Here is an 18,330-nt window from a genome sequence, read left to right as displayed (position 1 = left end):
GATTTTAATTGTCTTTTTTCACAAAGTGTCATTTTTCGCTAACTTGTGGCAAAAAATAAAATCTTCTATGAACTCACCATACTCCTAACGGAATACCTTTGGGTCTCTTCTTTCTAAAATGGGGTCATTTGTAGAATCTGAGGGGTGGGGGGTGATCAGGAGTCCCCAGGGGGCAGTTTAGGGAATTTTTTTAAAAAAAATAGCGTTGACAGATAGTGACAGGGAGTGATTGATGGGTTATTAGGGGGGTGATTGGGTGCAAACAGTGGTCTGGGGGTGGGCGGGGGGGTTTGAGGGGTGCTGTGGGCGATCAGGGGGCAGATCAGTGTGTTTAGGTGCAGACTAGGGTGGCTGCAGCCTGCCCTGGTGGTCCCTCGGACATTGGGACCACCAGGGCAGGAGGCAGCCTGTATAATACACTTTGTATACATTACAAAGTGTATTATTCACTTATCGATCGCTGGGTTAACAACCCGCCGGCGCTTCCGGCCGGCGGGTTGTCGTCGCGGGTGGGCGGAGCCAGTTGCCGGGGGAAGCGCGCGTCATCAATGACGCGATCGCTCCCCCGGCATGCCGAAAGGACGCAACGCCCTTGGGCGTATTGCGGTCCTTTCGGCGTCCACTTTGCCGCCGCCCATCGGCTGTGGGCGGTCGGCAAGTGGTTAAAGTGTAACTGTCGGTAGTGCTGCTCAAATCCGGAACCGGGAGACGTCCGGATAGTTGCTATCCGGATATCTCCCAGTAAACCTGTGCGGGGTGGTCAATCTTACCTGTCTGACGTCTTCTTCGGTCCGTCCCTCGGCGCCTCCCACGATGCGCTCCACGTGATTACAAACACTTCCTCCTTCAACCCGGAAGGAGGAAGTGTTTGTAATCACGTGCCCGCCGCTTGGACCGCATCGTGGGAGGCACCGAGGCACGGAATAAAGAAGGCGTCAGACAGGTAAGATTGACACCCCCCTCTCCCCCCCCCCCCCCCCCCCCAGGTAACTGGGAGATATCCAGATAGAACTATCCGGATGTTTCCCAGTTCCGGATTTGAGCAGCTCTGACTGTCGGGCATTGAATGAATTATTTATTTTTATCTGGTAAACAAGTAATAAGGATGCTAACCAGGCAATCCAAAAGTTAAAAATCACTTTCTTATCCATAAAACAACATTCCCCAGTTTCCGTGGCTATTATTTGGTATATCTGCAGCACTAAGGAAGTTGCAGGGCATGCTAGGTTGTCCTTTTTTTGCCTCTCTACTTTCCCCTTAGACTCAACTAATGCAGCCTGATTGGCTGAAGCCTCTTTCCCTCCTGTTTTCCCCTCCCACACCTCTGTTCCTCTCCGATTGGCCAATATTTTTCATGCTGAGACAATGCACTATTACAGAGCTGGTTGGGAGTGCTTGAAGACTGGGAGGAGGGCGGGCAATGCATACACAAGCAGGCAGAGGAGAGTAAGGGAGGAAATGACATCAGGATTGGCTTAAAAATAGACATAGTTAAGATGGAGAATCCTAAGCAAGATTTTCTCTTTTTTTTACTATAGAAAAATCAATAAAATCAAAACGTGGACAGTGCAATACATATGCTATGTAAGTAGAGCAAGTATTTATCTACTTATACATGTGTGTTTTTTTTCTGAGATAGTATTACTGACAGCTCCTCTTTAACCCTTTTGGGAGTGGCTACGAACCAGCCGATTTTGCATGGGGGGCGGCGCGTTTGAGAGGTTAGCTGGATCCCGGGTCTGGCTTGCTGAGCATGATGTCCCCCCCCCCCACCTGTAGCCAGCAGCCTTAACTCACCTCCCAGGCTCTAGCGCTGAGCTGCTGTGGAATCCACTCTGGCCGGCATCCCCGCTCGTACTGCCGCTCAGTTCTGGGTCGTGGCCCGATGACGTCATCAAGCCGGGACCCGATACTTACGTCAGAACAAGCAGGGATGCCGGCCAGAGTGGAACGCCGATCGCTGGGGGAACGGCAGGAAGGTGAGTGGATCCTCTTCCTTCCCCCCAACCGCTGTATCTCTAACGGTGATCACTACGTTCCGCCGGCGATCGTAGTGATCACATGATCAGAAGCCAAGCGCGATAGGTCCTGATCACTGAGGGGAGATGTCAGCTGTCATATGACCGCTTAATCTCCTCTCTCAGGTGCGGACAATCGCGGCGGGAAGCTTCGTTTATGTGGACGTTGAATCTGCGTCCAGTCAGAGCGGCAGCCCGACCTGCTGGACAGATTCGTACTACGTCGGTCCCCATTAGGTTAAAGGACAATTGAGATGACGTGACATGCCAAGCACACAAATAACTATAGTGGTTTAAATTTTTTTTTTTAATCTGCCTGAAACATCAGGTAAGCAAGTGACCTTTTCTGTCCAGGGCGGGACCAGGTTGGACTATACCATAACCCTCAATGATAAGGAGTGACGGCCATAACACTTTCTTGGCAGTAAGGCACGGCTCCCTCTTGCGCCTGTACTGCTAGCGGGAGCGGACTACTCCACGATGATCCGCTGTGGTCTGGCTGGAGCCCAGAGCAAAATGTGAACGGTACCTATATATAAAATAGGAGCCGTTCATTGTCAGTTTTGCAATGAGTGGTGATCGGACAAAACAAAAGTCTCAAGTAGAAACCCAGCCTAAATGGTTTCTGAGGCGCCAACAGGATAAAAATGGATAAAACCTTTAAAATTTGCTTGGAGGAAGTGGTGGACTTGCCTCCATAAAGCAGACACGAAAGACTGTCTGAATAGTAGCAATCACATTTATTATATAGTACCCCAAAAAGTGCAGTGCAACGCGTTTCGGAGGCCAAGCCCGCTTCATCAGGCAATAAACGTGGGGACAAAACAGAATCGGAAATAGCAGGTGTAGTTTGCCTGATGAGGCGGGCTTGGACTGCGAAACGCGTTGAACTGCACTTTTTGAGGTACTATATAGTAAATGTAATTGCTACTATTCAGACAGTCTTTCGTGTCTGCTTTATGGAGGCAAGTCCACCACTTCCTCCAAGCAAATTTTAAAGGTTTTATCCATTTTTATCCTGCTGGCGCCTCTGTTCTCCTACTGCTATACCGTGTCCAGCCCTGGTGGAGGGGTGATCTACCCCTTTTTCTGATCTACAGAGAGCGACTTGTTATCCCCGAGTGAGGACAGGTCTAATCTCCTCACCTGCTTATACAGTGGTTGCCTGTGTGGTAACCCACGCTTGTGAGTATAATCTTCTCACTGATTATCCTTACTTTATTTTTGCATAACATACTACACTATATTGGGCTCTCTGTTTCTCTAAATTTTACATGGTTTCTGAGAGCAGGAAAAGACCCTATCTGTCACATAACAGGTAGGGTCAATAGTACATAGATTTTAGCTCTGGCATACTTCAACGACTGTGTAATAGAGCAATGAATGAGACAATGAAACCGTATAAAGTAGAACTAAATTTAAAATAAAAAACTGTGGGATATAAAAAAAAAAAAAGATAATTTATAGGAAGAGGAGGAAAGATACACTTGTTTATCTCCTCAGTTTCCATTGAGCTCGCATGTCCTTTAACTTCAGTATTACTTTTTGCGCATTTTTATAGTGCACTTTGCATTATTATGAGCACTTTTTTAGTGCTTGAAATGCACTGTGAATACCAACTGTCACATAACAGGTAGCGGCACTGTGAATGCCAGCTGTCACAACAGGTAGCAGCACTGTGAATGCCAACTGTCACATAACAGGAAGCGGCACTGAATACCAACTGTCACATAAATGGTAGCGGCATTATGAATGCCAACTGTCACATAAATGGTAGCGGCACTGTGAATACCAACTGTCACATAAATAGTAGCCGCACTGTGAATGCCAACTGTCAAATATCAGGAAGCGGGCACTGTGAATGCCAACTGTCACATAACAGGCAGCGGGCACTGTGAATGCCAACTGTCACATAACAGGCAGCGGGCACTGTGAATGCCAACTGTCACATAGCAGGCAGCAGGCACTGTGAATGCCAACTGTCACATAACCGGTAGCGGGCAGCTGTGTTCTATGAGCAGGACTTTGTTAGTGATGTTTGTACCAGCATGTGAGCAGGAAATTCACTGCTACTCCAATACAGCCTCATAGAACATCGGTCAGCAAGAAGAATCCACGTACTTATCAATAAGAAGTTGTCATTTTATTTATACATCAAACGTGTGATTTCACAGCAGAACGCGGGTCACACAAAGCGATCATAGTCAGATGGAGTACAGTCCAGGTGACCTGGTGCCGCCGGCCGTATCAGCGGGCAGGTTGGAATGGTTCCAAGAGCTCTCCTATTTTTCTGGGTTCTGCACAAAAAGAAGAGGCCAGAGATCTAGTTAGAATATCAGACATGCAGCAGGCGAAACCGGTCAACTGAAATCCAGCACATATAAAAAGAAAAAAAATATTTAAAAAACCACAAACACCGCATTCATGTGTATGTACATAGTTCTGACAATCTACAAAGCTATAAAAGGAGTACATCAATGCATGAGATACATCAGTTGATTCATCAGATCAACAATGTGACAGATCCCTCTGTGATCAAATCTGGCCAGAGAGGTATTAATTCCCTGCCCACACACCGATTCCCAATAGATTTCAGCATGAAATCTACTGGAAATCATCCTAGTGTGCAACACCCATGCTCTCCCCCTCCCGGTAACGTGTGCGGTGCTGAAAGGTCACCTGTCAAGCCGGCAGAGATCCTGGCCTCCTCTGGTGTCTGGCACCACCTGACACTGCACATGTAGTGACATCGCTACAAGTGCCGGTGTCACGTGGGCATCAGCAGTGACGCTGGACACCCGAGGAAGCCAGTATTCGTACCAGCGTCACAGGTCAACCTTCAACGCCGCACAGGATGGGGGAGGGGGGGACACACACGAGCTGGAGGTCTGTTGGTCGTCGGGAAATTGAACTCTGCTACCGCCGTGCACCCGATCGACCCATTGTGACCGGGATTTTCCCCCATGCCCAATCAATCTTTAGTTCGATTTCTGGCTGAAAGGATTGATCGGGCTTGGCGGAATATACAGGTCACAATGGCTCAATGGGGTGCGCGGCGGTAGCAGCGTTCAATTTCCCGACGGCCAGCAGACATCTGGCTCATGTCCCCTCCCCCCCCCAGTGAATATGTGCCCCCCCCCTCCCCGTGCAGCATTGAAGGTTCACCTAAACTATTATGATTCAATGCTAGACTAACTTGTGCTGCTATAGATTGAAGAAAGGGGGGGGGGGGGGTTTCTTGTGTAAGGTCTTTTCTTTGTTTGTAATTGTAAATTAGATAAAATTTCAATCTTTCAAAACAAAAAGGTCATATCTAAGCATGTACGTTTCAGCACCCATGCGTCTCTTAGCAGGTTACATGCATGTAGCCTGAAACGCACACAATGCATGGCTAGTGCTACACCGGGCATCAAAAGGGGCTATTTACAGGGAAGCTTAACCATTTCAGCCCGCGGGGATTTTTCACCTTATGCATTGGAGCAATTTTCACCTCCCATTCATTCGCCAATAACTTCACTACTTATCACAATTTATTGATCTATATCTTGTTTTTTCCTCCACCAATTAGGCTTTCTTTGGGTGGTACATTTTGCTAAGAATTATTTATTTATAAATGCATTTTAACAGGATTAATAAGAAAAAAAATGGAAAAAATTCATGATTTCTCAGTTTTCGGCCATTATAGCTTTAAAATAATCCATGCTACCATAATTAAAACCTATGTATTTTATTTGCCCGTTTGTCTTGGTTATTATACCATTTACATTTTGTCCCTATCACAATGTATGGCGCCAATATTTTATTTGGAAATAAAGGTGCATTTTTTCCGTTTTACGTCCATCATTATTTACAAGCTTATAATTTAATAAATGTTCGTAGTATACCCCCTTCACATGCATATTTAAAAAGTGCAGACCCTTAGGTAACTATTTATTTTTATTTTTTTAATTGTAAGTTGTTGTTTTTTTCCATTAAAAATGTTATTTAGTTTAAAACGTGGAAATACTTTGTTTTGGCATCTTTTTCTAAGAAAGAAATAGACGAGGTGATGACTCCTTTCGTAGATACCAAGTGGTATCTGGTTGAGAAGCTGTCAGGTACTTTAGGCAAACTAGAAGTGTAATATCGGCAAGGTTACTAGTGACTGTTAACCAGAGATGACTAGGGGGAAAGGGGGGGGGGGGGAGGGAGGGAGTGGGAGGGAGCACAATGGGCGTTACTATAACAAGTTTTTATGGTTTATTCTGAAACAACATATTGTAAGACACAGTGGATAAATGAGAAATAGATCCATAACATGACATGTCTTCATGATTGGAAAAAAAAAAAAAACAATATTGTATTTTTTTTTACCTGCTGATGTATTACCCACTGTGTGTGTTCTGGATGAAAATGTTGAAAAATTCAATAAATTTTGTTGTAAAAAAAAAAAAAAGTTATTTAGGTAATATTTTGGTGTGGGGAATAAACAGTTAATTTTTAATGTTATTATATGTGTAAATTGTAATGTAAAAAATATGTAGATGTAGTTTTACTATTTGGCAACAAGATGGCCACCGTGAGTTTATTTTTTCCTCCTCGTGCTTCTCGCTAACTGGAAGCACAAGGTGGACAGGGAAACTTTTTTTGCAGAAAGACTGAAGCCTCTAGTAAGAGCACTTCGGCTTTTCTGCTGGGGACACGGATCGGTGATCGGGAACCATGTTCCCGTTCACTGATCCCAGGGCTACCGGGCAACAGCACGGGGGCGCGCCGAAGCGCAGCAGAGCAGCCGCCTACACGTGAAGATCACGTCCGGGCGGCAGGAATGGTTAAAGTGATTGGACCTGCAGGGGCTCAGGGCAGGATGAGTGGAGCTCTCGTCATTGCCGAATAGCAGGCAAGTTCTGCCTGTTCAGTAAGCCAGCATCTATTCAGTAAGGAGTTCTTTGGGCGAGACTCCCTAACACTGCTACTGCCTACTGAGTGCGCTCTAGTGGCTGCCTCATAAGCGCTTTGAGTCCGACAGGAGAAAAGCGCTATACAAAAAAAGGAATTATTATTATAAGTTTGTAGCGCTCGCTATGCTACTCTGATAAGGCACGCTAACTCTGATAAGACACGCTAACTGATAAGGCATGCTAAGCGTGCAGTAATAGGAGAAAAAAATCTTCAGTGTCTGCTTCCTGCTTTCATGGAAGCAGACAGATTGTTAACATCCTGTGTTTACAAATTAGCTGCTCTGCCTAGGCAGTGGAGATTCCTTAACCGACACAGCTGAAAGATCAAATTATAGTGATTAGACACAGATCAGGGGGAATTAGACAGGCTAAATACATACAGGGTGCAATTTCTCTGTTTTCCCTCTGTCCTGTGCAAGAGTTCAGGTCCACTTAAAGGGCTGGTGCACACCAGAGCGGTTCTGAATCGGTTTTTAAACCGCTTGCAGGGGGAAAACCGCTTGGCTAATGAAAGTGAATGGGATGGTGCACACCAGAGCAGGTCGTTTTTCCCCCAAACGCAATCTCAGGGGCTGCAGCATTTTTTTTACATATCTGAGGCGTTTCTGTCTCAATGTTAAGTATAGGAAAGTGGAAAACCGCTCTGAGAAATGCTACATCAGAGCTGTTTTCCTGGCGTTTTTATTACAGTAGCTGTTCAGTAACCGCTTTACTGTAACAAAATATGACACCTGCTACACAAAAACGCTCCAAAAAAACGCTAGGCATGTTTAGAAAACCTCTCTAAACATGCCTAAAATCATTCAGAAACTGCTAGTGTTAGCACATCTGCTAGAAGTTTTTGGTGTGCACTGGTCCTAAGAATGCTTTATTCCTGAGATCAGTGCAGCCTGGGCTTCAGCTGCTGTCAGAGCCTGACCTTTCCCTAATTTAGTGACCTATAAAAAAAAAAACAAAAAAAAAAAAAACAGCTTCTGGTACTGATGCGAATCTGATGGTCATCCCTAGCCTCGATTACACTATGTTCTTGCCTGCTCTCCTGCTTTATGTGCTGGTCCCACTTTGGAACGCTTTCCTTATCTGGTGCCGGGAATGCAACCAACCCTAAGGGCCCGTCTCACAGCTTGTCCTTCCAGTGTCATAAAATAGCTTATATGTGCGAGAAACCAGAAGCTGTGTAATAGAAAGTGTACAGGCGGTAACTGTAAACGTGGTCATAAATCAGACTTGGCGGCCAACCGACCATCCGATTTGATTATTATAAAATCGAATTGGATGAAAATCAGTGCCAAGTGCATGCGTGACCGACAATGCGACCAATTTCGGGATGAAAATTGGTCGCATTCTCGATCACGCATGCTGCAAGATGTTGGGGCGATTTGCTCGATCGGGTGCACGGCGGGAACAGCGTGCCAATTCCCATCGATCACCGAAACTCCCGACGCTGTGTCCCCCTAACGTAAATGTCCCCCCGGTGCCCCGTGTAAAGGATATATTACCTGTCCGCAACCTGCGCTTGTCCCTCCGCTGCTCCGGGCGCATTTCCCTCTCAATACACACACGCCCCATGTGGTTTCCTAGTAAAAGCACGTGTGACATCACACACGCACGCCCTTACTAGGAAACCACATGGGGCGCACGTATATGCAGAGGAGGAATCCCGTAAGCCAGCGAAGGACAAGCGGAGGCCGCAGACAGGTAATGTATACTTTACACGGGCACCGGGGGGGCATTTACATTAGGGGACACCGCATTGGGGCGGCAGATGCGGTGCACAAGGCGGATTTCAAATAGATTTCAGCATGAAGCTGATCGGGAATCGGTCTGCGGTGTATGGGCAGCCGATAGATCTCTCTCTTACCAGATAGGAGAGATTTGTCCCTTGGTTGACTCTGCCCATATATCGCTAGATGTATGGCTACGTTAACAGATCGTACATAGTGGATGCAGAATAAAGAATCTGAGCCGAGTTCCAGCGTTTCGTGTGACAATGGCAGCTTCTTCAGGGTAGAGAAAACAATAGTAAGGTGTCATTTCCTCTGAGCCCACACACTGCACATACCTGTGTGAACAAAGAGCTCCGGGTGTCTCCTCATGTAGTCAAACAGCTCACGATCTTTCTTAGCATAAGCATAGTTTTCATACTTGGTAATGTGATACCCAACGAAGACGCCGAGGGTGGTGAGCAGTGCCTGCCTGTGCAGTCCTGGCAGCAAGCACAAAACACAATCATGAGTGGAGGAGATGGTAGGAGAACATGTCACGGCAATTTATATACAGCATGTGTTCAGCAGAACTTGTACAAACAAGAGTAATATAGCCTGAAAAAAAATAATACAAAAAGTCATCCCCATATGTCTTGGATTGTGTTTTTGGTCATACACTTAACAGCCAACTGTGAGCTATTCTTTGCATACACTTGACCCGAGGCAAAGCTACCCAAGGTATGTACAGAGGTAAATTCCTACTTGATCCACATACATCTGTGCATGTTCTGTTCCGCTACATGTTCCTCACCGGTCACCAGAATCACTTCTTGAAAAAACTGACTTTTTGCTAAACTCAAATTTTCAGACAGGAGATGTAGAGACAGAGGAGGGTGGCTGGGGAACCATGAAGATGCAGAGGACAGAGGAGGGTGGCTAGGGAACCATGAAGATGCAGAGGACAGAGGAGGGTGGCTAGGGAACCATGAAGATGCAGAGGACAGAGGAGGGTGGCTAGGGAACCATGAAGATGCAGAGGACAGAGGAGGGTAGCTAGGGAACCATGGAGATGCAGAGGACAGAGGAGGGTGGCTAGGGAACCATCGAGATGCAGAGCACAGAGGAGGGTGGCTGGGGAACCATGGAGATGCAGAGGACAGAGGAGGGTAGCTGGGGAACCATGGAGATGTAGACACAGAGGAGGGTGGCTGGGGAACCATGGAGATGCAGAGACAGAGGAGGTGGCTGGGCGACCATGGAGATGTAGACACAGAGGAAGGTGGCTGGGCGACCATGGAGATGCAGAGACAGAGGGGGGTGGCTGGGGAACCATGGAGATGCAGACACAGAGGAGGGTGGCTGGGGAACCATGGAGATGCAGAGACAGAGGGGGGTGGCTGGGGAACCATGGAGATGCAGACACAGAGGAGGGTGGCTGGGGAACCATGAAGATGCAGACACAGAGGAGAGTGGCTGGGGAACCATGGAGATGCAGAGACAGAGGAGGTGGGTGGGAGACCATGGAGATGCAGAGACAGAGGAGGTGGCTGGGGAACCATGGAGATGCAGAGACAGAGGAGGATGGCTGGGGAACCATGGAGATGCAGAGACAGAGGAGGTGGCTGGGAGACCATGGATATGCAGAGGACAGAGGAGGGTGGCTGGGGAACCATGGAGATGCAGAGACAGAGGAGGGTGGCTGGGGAACCATGGAGATGCAGAGACAGAGGAGGTGGCTGGGAGACCATGGAGATGCAGACACAGAGGAGGGTGGCTGGGAAACCATGGAGATGGAGACACCGAGGAGGGTGGCTGAGAACCATGGAGATGCAGATACAGAGGAGGTGGCTGGGGAACCATGGAGATGCATAGACAGAGGAGGTGGCTGGGGAACCATGGAGATAGAGGGACAGAGGAGGGTGGCTGGGAAACCATGGAGATGCAGACACAGAGGAGGGTGGCTGGGGAACCATGGAGATGCAGACACAGAGGAGGGTGGCTGGGGAACCATAGAGATGCAGACACAGAGGAGGGTGGCTGGAGAACCATGGAGATCCATAGACAGAGGAGGTGGCTGGGGAACCATGGAGATAGAGGGACAGAGAAGGGTGGCTGGTGAACCAGTCAGTGAGTGAGTGAGTGAGTGTGAGTGTGTAAGAGGATAGTGATATGATGTGTGTGCGTCGTGGGGAGTTGATGTTACGGTGCAGTGGTGTGGGGGGTGATGACACTGAGTAGAAGGGAAAGGTCATTTCCCCAATGGGTACGAGTGGGCATTTAGGTGGAACAGCGCTTTGAGATGCGCGGTAACAAGGACAGTCACGGCAGATCTTTAAAATCCTGGATGACTCCCGCATAAAGTGCCACGATCGTTTGAACTCTTGTTTGTGCCCATCGTGTGTTCCCACAGGCAGGAAGATGAATCAGGGAACATTATTCTTCGGGAGGCAGTGCTGTGAGGTTCCTCGATCCATCATTAGGTGAGTATTTAGCTTAATGATAGAGAGAGAGTGTGAGTGATATTGTGGTACAGTTGAGTAGTGAGTGAGTGTGTGGGTGGGGAGGGGTGATTGATATTCTGGTGCAGTGGAGCAAGGATGATGGGGTGTTTATAGAAAGAGGGAGAAGATATTGTGGTGCAGTAGTGTGCGTGTTGATGATGATGATAGTGAGAGAGTGTGTGTAGTAAGGTGAGGGTGGGAAAGCGTAATGATTATGTGTGATAGTGTTTGTGTGTTTTGGTGGAGATGTGGGTGATATTGTGGTGCAGTAAAGTAGGGGTGATGGGGTGTGTTTCTATATGTGTGGGCTACTGAGCAGTGGTGTGGGGTGTGTGTGTTGGGGGTGGTATTGTGGTGCAGTACAGAAGGGGTGTGTTTTGTATAAGTGTGGGGTGTCTGGCTGTGTGTTGGGGTGGTATTGTGGTGCAGTACAGAAGGGGTGATGGGGTGTTTCTATATGTGTGGGCTACTGAGCAGTGGTGTGGGGTGTGTGTTGGGGGTGGTATTGTGGTGCAGTACAGAAGGGGTGATGGGGTGTGTTTTGTATAAGTGTGGGGTGTCTGGCTGTGTGTTGGGGTAGTACTGTGGTGCAGTACAGAAGGGGTGATGGGGGGTGTTTTGTATATGTGTGGGGTGGCTGGCTGTGTGTTGGGGTGGTATTGTGGTGCAGTACAGTAGGGGTGTTTGTATATGTGTGGGCTGACATTGCTGTGGAGTGGGGTGTCTGGCTGTGTGTTGGGGGGGGGGGATATTATGGTGCAGTAGTGATGGTGGGGTGTTTGTATATGTGTGGGGTGACATTAGGTTGGTCATCCGTCCGGATTTAGGCCGGACAGTCCGGTTTTTGGACTGCTTGTCCTCCGTCCGGCGCAAGACCAGGAAGGACGGCCAGATGTCCTCCTTTTTGGATCGCGTGAGTCGGCTCTTTAGGAGCCGAGCCAGAAGAGCCTCAGTCTAGTGACTGAGACTCAGTCTAGTGATGGGAATTCCGGCTCTTTAAGCATTGGCTCTTCTGGCTCGGCCGCTCGCGGCTCATGGAGGGACTCAGTCTATGAGTCATAGAGCGGCTCGAGTCCTGGATCGACTCACTCACTCAGGGGCGGGGCACCAAGGCAGGGCGGCAAGCGGCAGCCGGGGCGACCTTCCGGAAACATCAGGACCTGACTGTCAGGTACGGCTCAGTTGTGGGGAAATGTGCTGCCAATCTCATTGCATTTGTGGCGAAATCAGCTGCCAATCTCATAGCATTTGTGGGAAAATCAGCTGCCAATCTCATTGCATTTGTGGGGAAATCAGCTGCCAATCTCATTGCGTTTGTGGGGAAATCAGCTGCCAATCTCATTGCATTTGTGGGGAAATCAGCTGCCAATCTCATTGCATTTGTGGGGAAATCAGCTGCCAATCTCATTGCGTTTGTGGGGAAATCAGCTGCCAATCTCATTGCATTTGTGGGGAAATCAGCTGCCAATCTCATTGCGTTTGTGGGGAAATCAGCTGCCAATCTCATTGCATTTGTGGGGAAATCAGCTGCCAATCTCATTGCATTTGTGGGGAAATCAGCTGCCAATCTCATTGCATTTGTGGGGAAATCTTCTGCCAATCTGATTGCATTTTGTAGTCGTCCGGCCCTCCACCATGTGGACTGTTGTGCGCCACTGTCCTCTGTACGATGTCCTCCTTTTCAGGGTGTGATATCCTTTTTGGGGTTCTTCAAGTGGCCACCCTAGGTGACATTGCTGTGGTCTGGGGTGACTTTGCTGTGTGTTGGGGGGAGGTGATATTGTGGTACAGTAGTGATGATGGGGTGTTTGTATATGTGTGGAGTGACATTGCTGATCAGTGCTTTGGGTGTCTGGCTGTGTGTTGGGGATGAGTAGTGATGGTGGGGTGTTGGTGTATGTGTGGGGTGACATTGCTGATCAGTGCTGTGGGGTGACATTGCTGTGGTGTGGGGTGTCTGGCTGTGTGTTGGGGGGGGGATATTGTGTAGTAGTAGTGATGGTGGGGTGTTGGTGTATGTGTGGGGTGACATTGCTGATCAGTGCTGTGGGGTGACATTGCTGTGGAGTGGGGTGTCTGGCTGTGTGTTGGGGGGAGGTGATATTGTGTAGCAGTAGTGATGGTGGGGTGTTTGTATATCTGTGGGGTGACATTGCTGAACAGTGCTGTGGGGTAACATTGCTGTGCTGTGGGGTGTCTGGCTGTGTGTGTGGGTGGTGATATTGTGGTGTAGTAGTGATGATGGGGTGATTGTGTATGTGTGGGGTGACATTGCTAATCGGTGCTGTGGGGTGTCTGGCGGTGTGTTGGTGGGGGGGGGAGGGGATATTGTGGTGCAGTAGTGATAATGGGGTGTTTGCGTATGTGTGGGGTGACATTGCTGATCAGTGCTGTGGGGTTTCTGGTTGTGTGTTGGGGGGGGGGGGGTGATATTGTGGTGATGGTGAGGTGTCTGGCAGTGTGCTCGGGCGTCTCACCCGCTTTCAGGGCCGGGTACTTATGGACGGCGTTGTGCAGCGCTGCCCAGACGTAGCCCAAAAAGCCGAAGAACACGGAGCCCCGATTCAGCAGGTTGGGGGGCGGCAGGACCCGACCCTCCTCCGGCACCTTGTGGTACGTCATCTCCCTGACTTCCAAGGACACGGGGGACAAAATTCAAAAACGGACGAGTGTCTCTTTGACGTCTCTCTCCCTCGGCTACAAATCTACAGCATAAAGGTTCCGCCTGACATCTCCTGCAGTGTGCTCCGAGCAGCATTCGGGCTCCCTCTAGTGTCCCACGCGGGTATAGCAAGTGGCAGACTGGACTCTCAACAGTCCACCTGAAAGCAAATCTGAATGTCTCTCCAGCTTTTATTTGTTTTCAGATGCGCACAAAGCAGAGATGGATTAAAGAGACACTAAAGCGGAAAAAATAATTATGATGTAAGAAATAAGACATTAGGAGCAGAGGCATAAGTCTAATATTGCTTCCAGTACAGGAGGCTCCAGTTGTTATCTATGCAAAACAGCCATTTAGCTCCACGACTTTCAAAATCGCAGAGAGCTCTGTCTTCTGAAGCTTATTATCTCAGCTGTCAGTCACTCTATTTTCTTTTTCTCTGCCAGAGGACAGGTCAAAAGTTCACTGGGCTGCTCTGTAAAATCTATTAGAATGCTGAGTAGTGTGTAAACTGCAAATATTAGAGAATAATGCAATGTTATAAAAAAACACTACATAACTGAAAATAAAAATATGAGAATATTTTCTTTGCTACTAATGTTCTAGTAATTATCTGTACTACACAACCAATTCATTATATCATAACTTTTTTTTTCGCTTCAGTGTCTCTTTAAGAAGATGTCATGGGGCCCTGGCAATTTTTTGGTAAGCTGAAGTGAAGAGAGCTCAAAAGAAGGTGACAGGTGGGCCCCTTGACACCCACTAGGCTCCAAGCACCTGCTTAGGTTGCCTGGTGGATGATCCTACCCTGGCATAAAGAAACGTATAGACTTGCCAAAAAGCATTGGAACTAATCTAGTTGGAGCTAGTCTAGTTAAAGGGAACTTAAACTGAGAAGGATATATATTTTTCCTTTTAAAATGATACCAGTTGCCTGACTCTCCTGCTGATCCTGTGTCTCTAATACTTTTAGCCACAGCCCCTCAACAAGCATGCAGATCAGGTGCTCTGACTGAAGTCAGACTGGATTAGCTGCATGCTTGTTTCAGGTGTGTGATTCACCCACTACTGCAGCCAAAGAGATCAGCAGGACTGCCAAGCAACTGGTACTGTATAAAAGGAAACATCTATATCCCTCTCAGTTAAAGTGACCCAATGGTACAGTGACCAGACGTCCTAGTTTACCCGGGACTCAGGACATGTCCCAGAATTAGGTTGCCCCGTTTCAGACACAAATATGCCTCAGGCAATGTCCCAGTCTCCAGAATTTGTGAGAGCACAATTGGCAACGATGCTTAGTTTCCACCTCCTGAAAACGTGTGTGTGTGTGTGTGTGTGTGTGTGTGTGTGTGTGTGTGTGTGTAGCTTTGGACCACTCTGACTACCTGTCTTTCCTCTTTTGTGTCCCCCACTTGAGTTTTTCTGTGTTTTGCAGGAGATTGTGTGCACCGATGCACGCATCTTCGATTCGATGACAGTGCTCCGCTCCGCCATCAATCTCCCAGCGGCGATCGCCGCTGTCCCCTCCTCCATCTGCCCTCTTCTCCCTCATACTCCACTACCATACTGAGGGATGCCACTTGTTACCAGTGGTGCTCATCAGAGCTAGGATATCCCAGATCCTCGGATATCCTAGCTCTTTTTTCACTATTCGAGCTCGAATACCGAGCTCGAATACAGGGGCGTAACTAGAAATCACAGGGCTCCCCTGCGAAACTTTGAATGGGGCCCCCTCCCACCTTCTCTCCATGCCTAGACTTCTCAAGCATTACAACAGGACACAGCACTTGGGGAGGGGTAGAAAGGCTGGAGGTAGAACAGGCTGTACAGAAGACCCTGCTGCACACTGAATGGGGACTGTCTACAAATCTTTGTCTGCAAAACTTTGTATGATTTCTTATCAGAGGCTGAGCAGATGCAGTCATTAGAACAACTGAGCAAAGAGCAGTTTTTTCTCTCCTTTCCCTTAGTTCTCAGCCTTTCAGGACAGGGCCCCCTGTGGTTTCTGGGCCCCCCTGCAGCTGCATCCCTTGCAGGGTCTATTGTTACGCCCCTACTCGAATAGTATTAGCTATCTGGGCTGTGCTATCCGAGCGCAATCGGATAGCAAGCAGCTATCCGGAGATAGCCTAGCTATCGGAGCTCGGATAGCGTCACCAGCTCGGATAGCGTCACGTCTGACGTCACCTCGAGTCCTCACAAGCGAATCAGAGGGCTCCCAGCCCTCTGACTGCAGCCAATCACAGAGGGGGAGCCTGACCAAGCCCCCCTCTACAAATAGCAGACGCCATCTTGCCTCACTCGTCCTGCTTGCGAATTACTGACTGATTGTTCTGAGAGATTGCTCCAGTGCTTTTTGTCTGTGTGCAAGTGCATTTATATTGTTCTAAACCAAGCGTTTTTACACTCCAACACTTGATATTCAACTGTATTGCTTTGTATTGTAGATAGATTGTATTTTAGGCAGTTTAGTTTGTGTGATTAGGGACTAGGGAGGGAGACTGTCACTGGTGCTGCTGCAGCTGCAGCAGCTAGGCCCTGTGCCTAGGCAAGGCAGCCTGCCCTGCTCTGTGCTCTAGTCTCTAGTTACCTGTGCTCTCACCTGTCCTACTCTACTGTACTACTACTTCTGTGTTAGATAGATTTGTACTATTTTGTAGTTAGCAAGGCCCAGCTTTACTGCTATACCTGTCCTGTATCTGCTCTCTGTAATCTAGTCACACCTGTTCTATTATTTAGCTAGATTCTTCTATTGTTTAGTTAGTAGTACTGTAGTGTACTCTAGTCTGTGTATAGGGACCGTCCGTCACCGCGTTACCTAGGGTCTTTGTGTGCACAGTGCACGTTTGCGCTGTCCGCACCCTCTCGTTAGTGCTACACCCGTTCTATTGTTTATATTACTTCTATTGTGTATTCGCTGACTATACTGTACTGTAGTCTGTGTATAGGGACACCGTCAGTCAGTGTCAGCTAGGGTCTTTGTGTGCGCAGTGCACGTCTGCGCTGTCCGCACCCTCTCGTTAGTGCTACACCCGTCCTATTTTTTTCTATTACTTCTATTGTGTATTTGCTGACTTGTACTGTACTGTAGTCTGTGTATAGGGACACCGTCAGTCAGCGTCAGCTAGGGTCTTTGTGTGCGCAGTGCACGTTTGCGCTGTCCGCACCCTCTCGTTAGTGCTACACCCGTCGTATTGTTTATATTACTTCTATTGTGTATTCGCTGACTATACTGTACTGTAGTCTGTGTATAGGGACACCGTCAGTCAGCGTCAGCTAGGGTCTTTGTGTGCGCAGTGCACGTTTGCGCTGTCTGCACCCTCTCGTTAGTGCTACACCCGTCCTATCTATATATATAATAGAGTAAGTGCCTCAACCTTCAAGCAAGAAGAAGAAGTAGCGCCCTGCCCCCAAGGCCGGTCCAAGCAAGAAGAAGGGGCTGGTCCAAGCAAGAAGAAGAAGTAGTGTCATATCAAACCAAGGGCAAAGAGGGATAATTTGCATATTCAGTAGCAGGGCATTGTGGGTAACCACAAATGTTCACTTATAGCTGAATTATTGCAGATTTGCTTCTGTTTTAAGAAGGAAAAATTACACCAAGCTTTGCTTTTTTTTAGTAGGAGGGCTTTTTGGTCTCTTTTATCCTCCTATACATTCTTAGTAGTTTGGGTCACCCTGAGCTGCTTGGTTACTCTGTTGTACTGGTCCAAGCCCTATCTCATACAGCCTTATCAATCCCTGCTATGTACTGATGAGGACCAAATGTCTGAAATAGGCTGTCACATGTGGGTTTGATATGACTGTGTAAAACTTAATGCTATAGGCTTGCTTGACTTACCAAGGGTGAAAAGGAATAATTTGCATATTTAGTAGTGGTGCATTGTGGGTAATCACAAATGTTCCCTTATAGTTGAATTATTGCAGATTTTCTTCTGTTTTAAGAAGGCAAATTACACCAAGCTTTGATTTTTTTTAGTAGAAGCTCTTTTTGGTCCTTTATCCCCCTATACAGTCCGAGTGGTTTGGGTCACCCTGAGCTGCTTGGTTACTCTGTTGTACTGGTCCAAGCCCTATCTCATACAGCCTTATCAATCCTTGCCATGTACAGATGAGGACCAAAAGTCTGAAACAGGCTGTCACATGTGGGTTTGATATGGCTGTGTAAAATTTAAAGCTATAGGCTTGCTATACATCAGTGGTTCTGGATGCTTGCTTGGCTTGCTAAGGGTGAAAAGGAATTATTTGCATATTTAGTAGCAGTGCATTGTGGGTAACCACAAATGTTCACTTATAGCTGAATTACTGCAGATTTCCTTCTCTTTTAGGAAGGCAAATTACACCAAGCTTTGCTTTTTTTAGTAGGAGGTCTTTTTGGTCCCTGTTATCCCCTTATACATTCCGAGTGGTTTGGGTCACCCTGAGCTGTTTGGTTACTCTGTTGTACTGGTCCAAGCCCTATCTCATACAGCCGTATCAATCCCTGCCATGTACTGATGAGGACCA

At 47.8% G+C, this 18,330-nt stretch overlaps 1 protein-coding gene across 1 annotated transcript; it reads right to left on the bottom strand.

The window, feature by feature from the left end:
• Positions 1–4,139: 4,139 nt before the first annotated feature.
• On the bottom strand, positions 4,140–13,873 carry NDUFC2 (NADH:ubiquinone oxidoreductase subunit C2). Its single transcript, XM_068264831.1, has 3 exons — positions 13,643–13,873; positions 9,021–9,164; positions 4,140–4,315 (listed from the first exon to the last, which is right to left on the bottom strand). The coding sequence occupies exons 1-3, from the start codon at positions 13,785–13,787 to the stop codon at positions 4,266–4,268; spliced, it is 339 nt and encodes a 112-aa protein (XP_068120932.1). The 5' UTR covers positions 13,788–13,873; the 3' UTR covers positions 4,140–4,265.
• Positions 13,874–18,330: the final 4,457 nt, after the last annotated feature.

This window comes from Hyperolius riggenbachi, chromosome 2 (genome assembly GCF_040937935.1).
Source record: "Hyperolius riggenbachi isolate aHypRig1 chromosome 2, aHypRig1.pri, whole genome shotgun sequence".
Lineage (NCBI taxonomy): Eukaryota > Metazoa > Chordata > Amphibia > Anura > Hyperoliidae > Hyperolius > Hyperolius riggenbachi.
The sequence above is the reverse complement of the archived record's forward strand: the minus strand, read 5'-3'. Positions and strand labels throughout refer to the sequence as shown.